This window comes from Delphinus delphis, chromosome 12 (assembly GCF_949987515.2).
Source record: "Delphinus delphis chromosome 12, mDelDel1.2, whole genome shotgun sequence".
Lineage (NCBI taxonomy): Eukaryota > Metazoa > Chordata > Mammalia > Artiodactyla > Delphinidae > Delphinus > Delphinus delphis.
The window spans coordinates 54835979-54849637 of record NC_082694.2 but is presented as its reverse complement, the minus strand read 5'-3'; the positions used below and the strand labels follow the sequence as shown (position 1 = coordinate 54849637).

The following is a 13659-nucleotide window of genomic DNA, read 5'->3' as shown; positions in this document are numbered from 1 at the left end:
GAAGTTTCATTGCCCTAATTAGTTGTTATGTGAGGCTCACGTGAAGATGTACATGAAAATCATTTGAGAAGTATAAAAATGTTACCAATATTGGTTAACTTGTAACCTAGGTTTGAACCTCAAGGGATGAGGTTAGAAAAAGAAATGCTAAATAAGTTTAAAGCAGACTCTTACTCATCTTTGTGTTTGTATCCTGAGAACTTAGTGCCTGGCACATGGCAGGCAATCAGTAAGTGATTACTGAACTGCTCAAAGGATTAAGAATAAAATTAAATAATATAATGCTTTATAGAAACCTTTAATATGGTTACTTAACATTTCATGTCATTATTTAACTTTTTGTACTTGTTTTTATCATCTCTCCCTGGACTTAATCTCCAGTCTTAATACACAAAATGAATGATCTAAACTGTTAATTTATTTAAATGACCTGCAACACCTCCTTCCTGGGAGGTGAATGAAGTACCTTAAAAGACACTTGGCCGAAAGAATGAAGTCATTTTTTTTTTAAAACAAAGAAATACCACTCTATTTTATCATAATTTCTAGCAAAAAAGCATGGGACTAGAACTCAGGAGGCCTGAGTTTTAGTCCAAATCTTTGCTACTATGAACCATAAAAGAGGTACCATCTATAAAAACATAACAAAATTTCTCAGGCCTTTGCACAGACAGTGCCCTCTAAGTGAAATGCTTTTGCTCCCACTCTTTATGTGGCTGGCTCCCAGTTCATCCTTTAGTTCTCATCCCAAACATCACTTCCTCAGAAAGATCTAGTCTGAAACAGATGCTTTCTACAGCACTTTCCGTTACAGCAATTATTGCATTTTATGGATTCATCTTTTTAAGGTCTATCTTTAGAACAAGACTGTAAGATGTGAGCCATAATTATTTATTGAAGGGCAGGAGGGAGGGATGGAAGGAGGGGAAATTGGTCAAACTGGGAAGCCACTCAAATATTATCAACCACCTTAGTTAAAGGACTTCATCCAGGAAGTTTTAGGTGACGAAATCTGCCAATGCCAACTTATAAGGGTTCATGATGGGAGACGCTGTATCAGACCTAAGTTAGAGCTTAGTTTCTCTCAAGTCAGAGCTTAGATGATATTATGCCTCTGTTAATTCACCATACCTTCTGCTAAGGTCACTATCCTTCAATTATTAGATATCATTTGAGATGACTGAGTAAAGTATCTTAAAAATCCCTACAACAGCGCTTCCCTGGTGGCGCAGTGGTTGAGAGTCCGCCTGCCGATGCAGGGGACGCAGGCTCGTGCCCTGGTCCGGGAAGATCCCACATGCCGCAGAGCGGCTAGGCCCGTGAGCCATGGCCGCTGAGCCTGCGCGTCTGGAGCCTGTGCTCCGCAACAGGAGAGGCCACAACAGTGAGAGGGCCGCGTACCGCAAACAACAACAAAACCCCTACAACCACTATCCTAATTCAGATACTATTAATCTCACTGTCCCCAACCCCCTTTCATCTATCACACATTCTTCTGCTAGTATAAATTTCTTTCTAACACTGCTGAGAGTTCACTGTCTTCTGCATGAACTCAAGCCTGCTTATTCTGATATTGAAGGGTCTCTGGGAACAATCTACCCTTACAAAATACTTCCTATAAATCCTATACCCCAGGATGAAAGAACTATTTAAGAAATCAGAAAGAAATAAAACTCTGTTTGCAGATGACAAGATATTATATGCAGAAAATCCTAAAGACTCCACCAAAAAAATATTAGAACTAATCAACGGATTCAGTAAAGTTGCAGGATACAAAATCAACATATAGAAATCAGTTTCATTTCTATCCACTAGCAGAATATCTGAAAAAAATAAAATACCATTCACAAGATGAGCAAAATGATTAAAAAAAAAAACAACCTAGGAATAAATTTAACCAAGGTTGTGAAAGATCTGTACACTGAAAACTGTAAGACTTTGATGAAAGAAACTGAAGACATAAATAAATGAAAAAATACCCCGTGTTCATGGATCAGAAGAATTAATATTGTTAAAATGTCTATACTATCCAAAGCTATCTATAGAGTCAGTGAAATCCCTATCAAAATTCTGAATGGCATTTTTCACAGAAATAGAAAAAACAATCCTAAAATTTGTATGGAACCACAAAAGATCACAAATAGCCAAAGCAGCCCTGAAAAAGAACAAAGCTGGAGGCATCACACTTCCTAAAACTACACTACAAAGCTATAATAATCAAACAGAATGGTACTGGAATAAAAACAGAAGCAAAGACCAATGGAACAGAATCAGAAATAAACCTTCACATATATAGTCAACTAATATTTGACAAGGGAGCCAAGAATACTCAACAGGAAAAGGATAGTCTCTTTAATAAATGGTATTGGGAAAACTAGATAATCACATGCAGTAGAAGAAAATTAAACCCCTATCTTTCACCACTTACAAAAATTAACTTGCAATGGATTAAAGACTTTAACATAAAGCCTGAAATCATAAATCTCCCAGAACAAAACACAGGGGAAAAGCTCCCTGATACTGGTCTTGGCAACATTTTTTTGGATAAGACACAAAAGCATAAGTGAAAAAAGCAAAAATAAGTAAGTGGGACTACATCAAACTAAAAAGCTTCTGTACAGCAAGAGAAACAATCAACAAAATTAAAAGGCAACCCAAGAAATGAGAGAAAATATTTGCAAGTCATACACACACGCGCACACACACACCACACACACTATTCAGCCATGAGAAAGAAAGAAATTCTGCCATTTGCAACCATGAAGATATACCATGAAAGCATTATGCTAAGGAAAATAAGTCAGACAGAGACATGGAAAGACTGTATGATATCCCTTACATGTGAAATCTAAAAAAGCTGAACTCCTAAAAACAGTGCATAGAATGGTGGTTGCCAGCGTCTTGGGGTGGGGAGAAACGGGAGATGTTGGTCAAATGGTACAAACTTCCACTTCTAAGACGAACAGGTACTGGGGATCTAACGTACAACATGGCAGTTATACTTAACAATACAGCGTGCACGTACACACACACACACACACACACACACACACACACTCATATACTTGAAAGATGCTAAGAGTAAATCTTAAATGTTCTCACCACAAAAAAGAAATGGTAATTACATGAGGTAATGGAGGTGTTAACTAACACTACAGTGGTAATCATTTTGCAATATATAAGTATATCAAACCAACAGGTTGTACACCTTAAACTTATACAATGTTAAATATCACTTGTATCTCAATGAAGCTGGAGAAAAAACAGGAACTACTTAGAGACTTCCCTTTTCTACTTCTTTGTTCTACCTCTAATACCTTTAATACATTGCCCAACCCTATCAAACTCCCAAACGTGAACAGGACTTACCACATCCATCAAGCCACACCCTAAACCCCATTTTCTCAATAAAGTCTTACCTAATTTCCTACACTGGGAATAACTTTCTCTCTTGAACTCTCAGAACTATTTGTATTTTTCTTACAGCAGTCAACACTTCTCAGTCTTATATAGACATTATCTTCACATATTAATCTCACATTAGCTCCTTGAGGGTGGATGTAAGTCTTATTTACTTTTCTCTCTCTTTTACTAGAAAATAACACTCTTTCTGAGTATATATACAATAAGAATACATATGCTCATTACTGAAAACTCAGAAAATACAAAAAAGTATATAGCAAAATGCCAGCTATAATTCCACCCTCCTGCAATAATCCATGGGTAGAATTAAAATATAAAACTATGTTAAAACGTATTATATATATGTATGTATACCAACTCATTTTAAAAGCACAGGTCATATTATACACTGAATCTTGTCTCTTTCTTTACTTAATGAGACCATTTGTATGACTTGGTTTATCTTATCTCCCACAGTGTTTCAAATACAAAGAAGCTTTATTGTATATTTTGCTTTGGAAATTCAACTCTAGTGAATCTACCCATTGATAAGACACTATTGTGTTTGGGGGAATAATAAAAATGTTCCTCAGTATTTATAATATTCTTTCATATGGTGATACAGTCCTAGTTTATTAATTTTCATTACTTTTAATATTTCCAATAATCCTCAGAAAACCACAAGAGAGAACTCCAGGTCTTGAATTTTAATAGTAAAAAAATCAAGTTCCCACTTTAATTCAATTCCAACTAACCATTAAAAAAAACAAAAAACCCCCTAAAAACGTGCTTCAGTATATTTCCATATATTGCACACCCTGCTGTCCTACCCTAGGGTACTGCAGAGGGATTCTGTAAAGCTATTCTGTATCCTTTAAGCAATTCTGTACACATTCACTATAAAAACTGTGTCATCAGTAGACAGCCATTCCTAAATGATTACACTCAATGATGTTGTACATTGGCAAAGCTTTAAAGTAATTAAGATGCAGCCTCCTCTCGCCTATTCATGTGACAAACATGCACCTTATGCTAAGCATCATACTGTGAGTTATGTGGAATGAAGAAAACACAATCTCTACCTTTAAGGGGCAAAGAGAATTAATAATATTGATTACTACCATAATCCAGGAAACATGCAAGCTGCTTTACATACATTATGTGATTGAATCTTAAAGAAAGATACTATATTCCCTTTTAGAGATGAGGAAGCTTAGAAAGGTTTAGTAACTTATTTATTATCACACTAGCAAGTAGATGACAGAAGGAGAACCCACTCATGCCTTTTGTGCTTCCTATTATGTCTTGCTTATTACACAAAGAGAGCCGCATGATTTCCTGCTGTAGAACCTCTAATCACTATTATCTGAATACCTGAGCTTTATTTCTGCTCTGATCAGTGCCTTACTAATACTGATAACATGCATACAGAGTACAGAACTCAACAGGCAGACAGCTTCTCTCATTTTCAGATACATACACTGTGCACCTTCGATGAGAGAATTTATAACATTTTCTAGAAAATACAAATGAACTACTCAAGCTATAGAAGCACCTGTCCAAGACAGCATACTCCACACTTCCCTCCGACAGGAGGACAGATTGAGTTAAAGACAGATAGAAATATAAGAAAGTTCTGAATTAATTTCACAGTCCTTTTTCATACTAGACTTTTCTTTGAAAAATGTCAAGAGAAACTAATAATTTTCTGGGATGTGTGCCTCTATTTTCAAATCCATTATAAGCAGTCATCAACATAAAAACAAGGAGGCCAAACACCACCTTTATGTCTCGTCCACCATCGGCACTTTTGGGAAAAGACATGGAGTAACAGTAAAGTATATCTGAGAGAAAAATGATTACTGATGTATTCACAAGTTTATTTTACTCATACTAAAAGTAATATTTCTTAAGGCGATGGGTCCATCTTCTCTGAAATGATTTTTTTAGGAGATACAGAATTGTTTAATAGTGAAATTAATCACAATTTGGACAGACTTTATCGTTGCCCTTTGACTTATCAATTTCAGTAAGCAAAATTTCAATCAAGCCTAGATAAAATATACTAATCCTAAATAGCCCAGGTTTGTCACCTACCATTTCCCGTAAGCTGCTTACCATAGTGAAAAAAAAGAAGAAATTTTAAATTAAATGCCAAACACCTGCAGACAGCACTTGTTTGGCTGATTAACTTATAGACAAGCATTACAAATAAATCTGAGCATGGTCTGCAGCAAATTAAATTCCACTGCTTTTAAGAACAAAGAATTCCTTGGCAAAGAGGATTAGCAACTTTACACACAGGAATGCCAGTTTAATTTAATTGTTCCACAATCCAAGATTTAATATGCAAATATCATTTTGATATATAACAGTGAATTTAACAAAGTGAAGAAACAAATTCAATATACAACCAGGCTGCCTTTTCTGAACTGTAATTATATACAATAAAGAAGCTGGCCGAGTCTCTCCCTCTCACCCCACATTATTGAGACTGAATTATATTAACATGAATCAGAACATGTGTAATTAAAGGTTAAAATTTGTAAACATATTCTAATTAAGAGTCTAAATAGCTGTACAATTAGAATACTGGAGTTAAAATCATACCTCAATGATCTTCTTGGCCTCTTTGTAATTTCCTGTTTGTAGGAAGGCAAAGAAGAGATCATACAGCATAGTCATTTCACCTTGTTCTTGGCTCACAAAGTCCATTGCTAGAGAGGAAAGAAGAAAATATATTAGAAGACAAAATATAGACTAACACTATATCACTATCACTTGAAGAGTTCTGAACAAATACAAGAAAACTTTAAAACAAATATTTAGAATAACTTAAAGGTTATAGCTAAATCAACCAATTTTCTGTCACATTCCTTATGTAACAGCATACATTTATGACATTAAGTACCTGTGACTAGCTTCAAAGAGAACTGGTGAGGATAAGGCTGAAAATCTCACAAAGGCAGATCATCAAGAAGCGGACCAAAAAATAACAGAGAGGGGCTTCCCTGGTGGCGCAGTGGTTGAGAGTCCACCTGCCGGTGCAGGGGACATGGGTTCGTGCCCCAGTCCGGGAAGATCCCACATGCCGCGGAGCAGCTGGGCCCGTGAGCCATGGCCACTGAGCCTGCGTGTCCGGAGCCCGTGCTCCGCAACGGGAGAGGCCACAACAGTGAGAGGCCCGCGTACCAGACACACACACACACAAAAAACAAGAGGGGTGACTTTTCAAAATGAAGTTACTAAAATCAAGTACATTTATAATGTTAAAAATATACCTGATATTTTTCAACTCAAAAGTGTAACAAAGTTTCTCTGGATGTGCTTGCCTTCCTGTTAAATTCTCTCTTCACAGCAACACATTAAGATTAAATAAGCAAGAGGGGAAAAAAGAAAACTAACAACACTAACGAATTAGAAGGTGACTAACCTTTCTGAATTAGATCAGTCTCGCCTTTCTCTATCAGTTTACATAGGACATCATGAATCCTTGGTAGTATTTTATACTTTTTATAGCAGTCAATCGTGACTTCAAGAGCAGTAGGTAAGTCATCCCTTGGAAACATCAAAATATTAACAATGAATAAAATATATCTAATTAATTTGAGAGCTATACAATGACCAGTCAAAAGGTACACGAGTGAGTTTTATTTAAGGTAGAATACCACGAAGCCAAATTGGAAAAAAAAAATACAAGAAACAATCCTTATATAAAAATCAATGTTCAGAGTACAGACATCATTAGTGGTTCCCTGTTTTCCCTGCTTCAACTTTTATTATTTTGCTTGCTAAATGGTACTTATTAAAAAGTCCAAAAGATGAAGGCATTCTCTCAGATTATATATAAATTGCTATAAGAATGCATTATTCTAAAAACAAGGACTACTGTCAAATATTTTTTCCAACTACTTTGTGTTTATGGTCCTCAATAATTCCAGATTTGGGAAACTTTATTAAATGTCCATCAACAGTCATCAAGAACTTTTCAAGCACTTTCACCTTTCTCATCATATGTTTCATACTGCTGCCTCTCCAGATAAGGAGGAACTAACTTTTTTTTTTTTAATTTACTTTTGGCTGCGTTGGGTCTTTGTCGTTGCACGTGGGCTTTCTCTAGTTGTGGTGAGCAGGGGCTACTCTTCGTTGCAGTGCGTGGGCTTCTCATTGCTGTGGCTTCTCTTGTTGCGGAGCACAGGCTCTAGGCACTCGGGCTTCAGTAGTTGTGGCGCACGGGCTTAGGTGCTCCGCGGTATGTGGGACCTTCCCGGACCAGGGCTCAAACCCATGTCCCCTGCATTAGCAGGCGGATTCCTAACCATGTGGCACAAGGAAATCCCAGGAAGAAGTAACTTTAGGATTCATACATATAGAAACTTACTGTTGCTAAACCTAGGATATTCTTAGGGTTGGTGAATTCTAGAACTCTTTAAAAGCTTTTCATAAGAGGGTAAGCTTTTAAAAATTATTTCCAATTATAAAATCGAAGCTTCTCTTATGTGGTTAATTAATTAAAATAAAAAGATATTTTCATTAAGTCAGTTTATTAAATAAGAGTGTGGAAACACATTCTTTTGTGTCCTCAAAACCTACTATTTCCCTTGGAAAATGACAGTATGAGAAATTATTAAGACCTTGAAAAAGCTGTAGAGATTATGTGATCCAATTCTACTTGCCACCTTCCTTTATTTTTAAATAGATGAGGAAATTAAGGCATCTAGAGATTGACTGATTAGCCTAAGGCCACCAGGTAAACAGAGAAAGGCACTGTCATCAGGTCCCTGGACTCTCCCCCGTTTCAGTTGAGTACATCTAATTATACATTATGCTCTATTAAAAGCAATGTTGTTTGTTTAACCTAATAAGGTGGTGTAATATGGAATAAGAAATTAAAGATTTTTGAAAAGAAAGTATGAAATGTATTTAAAAAAGAAGCATGGTTAGAGACATGGACCAAAGTACAAGTAGCGATAACAGTGACAATCTTTGTGGAGAAAACACATTTCTCTCACATGTGCAACAGTTTTCAAAAGAAAGAAAGCCTTTTAAAATTTTCCATTGAAGCCCTAACATTTTGGTTCATTATACAAATGTTATGTTGCCCTAGACTGAATTACCATTTTATCTAGATTAAGGTTTTAAACTGTACTAAAAAGTAAAATATCATGAAGAAGCATTAATTTTACTACAATACTGACACAGTGAAAATGAGCCTATCCTGACAGAACTCTACCTTATCCCCTTACTAAACCCTGTTTACAGTGCATCTTCCGGCACCCCACAGAGTCATTTGAATTTTTGTCATTTGGGGTGAAGACTAAATTACAGGTTAATTTCAAAACTGCAAGTAGATGTTGCAGGCTAGATTACTGTCATACAAGAGAAATGCTACCACATATGATATAAAGCTTTATATAATCAGTATTTTCCCTTGCTTCAGATACAAGTTATTACCTTTTTACAATTCCATTTAATGGAAAACTACCAAAATATTTAAGAGAAAAACTAACACACACTGATTTTTAAAAAGCAGTATAATTTGCTTTTTCAGATCAATTTCCAAACTAGGATAATATTGTCTCAATTGTATTTTCCCTACATTAGGTCAAAGCTATCAATAAATGAGTGAATAATTGTTCTGTCAATCAAAGAGACATGTTAATAGTCTTTGGTCTCCAAATATATGCTTCTGAAGATTATACATGCTCAGAACAACAACAGAAAAGACAAGTATAGCAAAGTGGAAATAATTCATATATATTTGTTAGTAATTTTAAGTAACAATGTCACTGACCCCAGGTTGCCAACAAAATGAATTAGAAATCTATAGTGAAACATTTTGTACAAAGTGTGCTTACTGATGATAGAAATGAACTAAGGTCTAGTCCTTTCTTTTCAGTCCTTATTATCTACATTCTGACTTGTGTTTGGTTGGATCACGTCACTTTAAAGAGATAAAAATGTCCACGCCTCGTATGATTTGATGTCATCATTAATCTTTCCTATTAAAGCTTGAAAACTTTGGGTGAGGGAAATGAAAAATATGAGAAAGTATATAAAATTCACATTACTGTGAAAATAGTTGTATACGCATAGGACTTTTGAATTTCAATCCCAATTGATAAGTACTACATGCAGCTTGGCTACAGCAGTGTGACACATTTCTAGAAGTGGTGATGAAAGCAGATTATCACAAGAGTTGAACTCAAGGACCTTTGGGTTCCCTCCCAGTTCTAATACTCTAACGCGAGGTTCTATGAACTTGAACTTGTTAGGTTCATCATCTCAAATGTTTCACACCAGCAGAAAAAATCATCACATGAAAATACCACTTTCATTAGGCTGGATGAAATCAGTAAGTGCAGTAAAATATCAAATGGGAAAAGGTGGAAACTGCCTTATACCCAAAATGTGGGGGAAGACTTTATCAATCAGTGTAATTCTAGTTTCTGTGACCTAAAATGATTCTGTGATTTCCTTTGTACACTTTAAAACACTAGAACTGAGTTAAAACTCTACTCTAAAATAATAATCTTTTGAAGAAATCTTGTTGAAAACATTAATTCTGGATTCAAAACTTACTCCATGCTTATTTCAGTATACACGCATAATTCCTAAAGCTTTATATACAAACGGGTCACAAATTTTTAAAAGTCCAATCCTGATAAAAATTTAGCCACTGCTTTCACAAACCTCAAATAATACTAAGTGAAAATCAACTCTATAACATACTATTATCTCTAAGAAAAATCCACTGTGATATTTTCAACGACTAGACACCCTCCCAAAGTATTTCAATGATATACATAAAGTGATTTTCATAAATAAAACTATACATGCTAATAAAAAGTAATCAATCATTTTAAAATATTTTTGATTGATGTAAATTAACTCAACATAGCCTTTATCAAAATTCTGGGAGCCTATGAAATAAAAACAGAACAGTGGAAAGGAAGATTCTATAATTCTAAATTTTAAGAACACACATATATATAATAGACTGAGTCCAATAAGAACATGGTAAATCTGATGTTACCTCTTGTGTTAGTCCTTATTATGAAATGAAAGTATGCTTTATGTCATTGACAGAAAAACAAACCCTGGACATAACATTTATATGAGGCTGATCATAAAACTATCTACTTAAAGGTACCAGAAAACAAAGTCCTCCTAACTCAAATTCCTTTATATATAACTGTAAAAATCACAAATGTGTTTCATACAATCTTGAACAAGAACAACCAGTGACAGCTATCTACCTACTGGTAGCTTTAAACTTAGTCTCCTTACCTATAGCAAATAACTTCCAATTTAATCAAAATTTTAAATGACAAATATTAATTTTTTAATTGGAATAAAGTGCTTCAACATTATGCATAAAGTGTTAGTGAAGTGGCGATTTACCTAAAGAGCTTACTGACTGAAAAGCTCTCAAAATCTGAAATCACTGGAGAAAAGAGGGGCTTTAGGGGAGAAAAAAGTTCAAAACAAGGGAGGGGGAAACAAAAAACACCTTAACACTCTAAAAACTGACTATTCTATAAATCTTAAGCAGATGTTCAGTGTGGAAAGAAATCAATTCAGGAGAAACCATCGACTTCACAAAAATTATTCTGTGAAGAGAACCAGCCCTTGAAAGAGCTAAATGTTTCTTTTTCTGTTCATCATCTATAAATGCGGAATCTTCAAGGAGACTAGTGTTGCAATTACAACTAATCCTCCCAAAAAAATTAACTGTGTTGAAGGCTTTGTAATTTCCCTAGGTACAATTTAGCTGTCACTTACTTTCAAATTTACTCAAACATGCTTTCGGAACAGCACTAACTTCACATGTCAAGTGCTTTCCAGCCAATTGAGTCTAAACTGGAAGTCAGTGTTAAACAACTGAATGATTAGACAAGATAGCTCATTTCCCTGCTCTTTTGTTCAGAATAAAATGCCACATTTACATTATCAGGCTCAACAGGATTTTCTGACAGAGGGAGAAAAAACCCTACTGAACACTGTCCGTACTAAGCACATGAAGCCTGTCATTTACCAATCATCCTTCAAAAAGCAATAGCCATGAATGTAACTTAATTACGACCCAATGATCCTTGACGAAAAATCATCTTATCACTGTCCTGTCCCCCTAGGGCAAATGAACCACTTTTGTCCTTTGGCACTGATGATGCTAAATTCTTAATTGCAATAATGGAGTAAAAGAGCCAAACCTCCTTAATTTCCTTTCAGCACATAAAGAGTTTTACTCTAGAAGGCGAGCATTCCCACAAATAATAAAAGTATCCAGTACAAATGAAGATGCCAAAATTAAAGGGGAGTATATATGACAGAATAACCAGCATTATAAAAAGTGTATTTCCCACTTCTGCAACATATTGAAGTGTTACAGTAAGTTTTAAAACGTATTGGTATAGGTTCATCTTACAGAAATTGTGACCTTTATGAAGAACTCAAGATTAATTTAGCAAGAGTTCTGGGAGGATTATATGGACAAAGTCCATGATTCACTTAAATGAAATGCATGTGGGTATATACAGATTATAGCACAAATCAGCACAGAAAAATCCTAAATGGAAAGCAGAAATTAAAGATTCTTTGATCATTTGCACTAAATAATCCAGTTAAACAGCTTCAGATATTTTTCATATGAAATGAAACCAAAATGGATCAGCTATACAAGTAAATCTGAAACTGCATCATACAAATTTTTATGCTTTAAAAACTAATGGCCCAAATTTCATTAATTTTATTTCCTTTATCATAGCATAAAGACTAATCAAAAGCTCTTTTAACCTATTTTAAAGCATTTCTTTCTTCCTTAATATGGAGGATCCAGGTCATCTTTCTGGATCAGGCATGATTTCAATTAAAAAAATTTTTTTAAGTAGTTACAAAGGAAAATGTTTAACATTCATGTGGACTACATGTAGACATGTGTCTTACAGAACAGTCCCAGTGTAAATGAAACACATGAAAATTTTGTTCAAATCAGCAAACTTCTTTTCAGTGCAAGTATTATTTTGATAATACAAATCAGATTAGTTTAACAAGTTCTTCAAAATTTTGCAAACCTGTTATTTTGGATTTCCTTTGGCAAATGAATAAAAACAAAATGTATTATTTTTCATAACTGTAAAACTTTTAAAACAATATCCAAGTAACAAACTGATACAATATTAAATTTCTCCTGTGTTTTATCCAATGCTGGAAAAGTCAGTCCAAAATTAATATCTATTGAATCTTAAAGATCATCTTTCTAAGGAACTCAACCTCGCAAATTTGTTCTAGAATTACAATTTGTAAGTGATAGCCTTCTTCAGAGTCTTTGCAATGACTTTCCAAAAAGATGCTTGCCTTTGAAAGGATGAAGATTTTGTAAAGTGTTCTGAAATGTTTCTCATAATTCTACCTCAAGTTTGAATAAAAGCCTCATTCTCCAGATGAGTTCATACCTGCTGAGGCCAATTACCTGATATTATTGAAGATTAAACATATTTAATCAAATCAAATACATGTAGACTTTTGGGCAGGCTAGCATAGTTAATCCTAGTACTGCACTTGTCATGATTCTGAATTAATTAGCTATCTTCCATCAGTTGGGAAAACACAATTGAAAATAAGTTGCAAAGTCAACGTTTTCCTCCAACTTAGCCCCTACCAGGAGTGCTACTACTGTTTTCTGCTAAACATGAAATTTCCTTTATCTCCTTTTAATTATTCTCCTGACTCTAAAAGAGTCAACAAAACCTTTTTATCATGACAGATGAAACTGAAGATCTTGTCATGGAAACTGCCTCTGCAAAGCAAAGATAGCAAAAAACAAAAACAAATTCAGGCAAATAAAAATAGAAGGTAATTTCTCTTTGTATCTGAAAGTAGTAAAAAAAAAAAAAAATCATAAAAGAAACTAATTTAGATTTCTCTAGCCCAATTAACAGGGACAGTCAGATTTTACTGAGACACACAAATCTCTGACTGTACAGTAGAATCTGAAGCACAGAGTATGCTCCACATTAACATCTGAATCCCATGCTATTTCCATTTTCCCTTGGGGGAAGTTCTCCTTGGTTCATGAGCCCCATCTGCAGACTTCTTCTGGAAAACTTTTGTATCTCCTCTGTCTTCAAAGTATTTCTATTTGTAAGATACTTTTTCTACCATGGCCTCATTTTCATTGTTAATTATTTTATTTTTGCCCAGTGGTGGAGGAGGGCCTAATTCTTCTGGGCACTGGGCCCATTTCTTTCAAATCCC

The 13659-nt window shown here is 34.9% G+C and overlaps 1 protein-coding gene across 2 annotated transcripts in view; it reads right to left on the bottom strand.

Moving 5' to 3' along the window:
- LRPPRC (leucine rich pentatricopeptide repeat containing) overlaps nt 1-13659 on the bottom strand; it is a 105660-nt gene that overhangs the window by 38283 nt on the left and 53718 nt on the right. For both annotated transcript variants that reach the window (XM_060026704.1, XM_060026705.1), the window contains exons 24-25: nt 6836-6960; nt 6013-6119 (exon numbers count right to left, since the gene is read on the bottom strand). In XM_060026704.1, coding sequence (XP_059882687.1) covers nt 6013-6119; nt 6836-6960 — 232 coding nt within the window. The remainder of the gene's footprint in view (nt 1-6012; nt 6120-6835; nt 6961-13659) is intronic.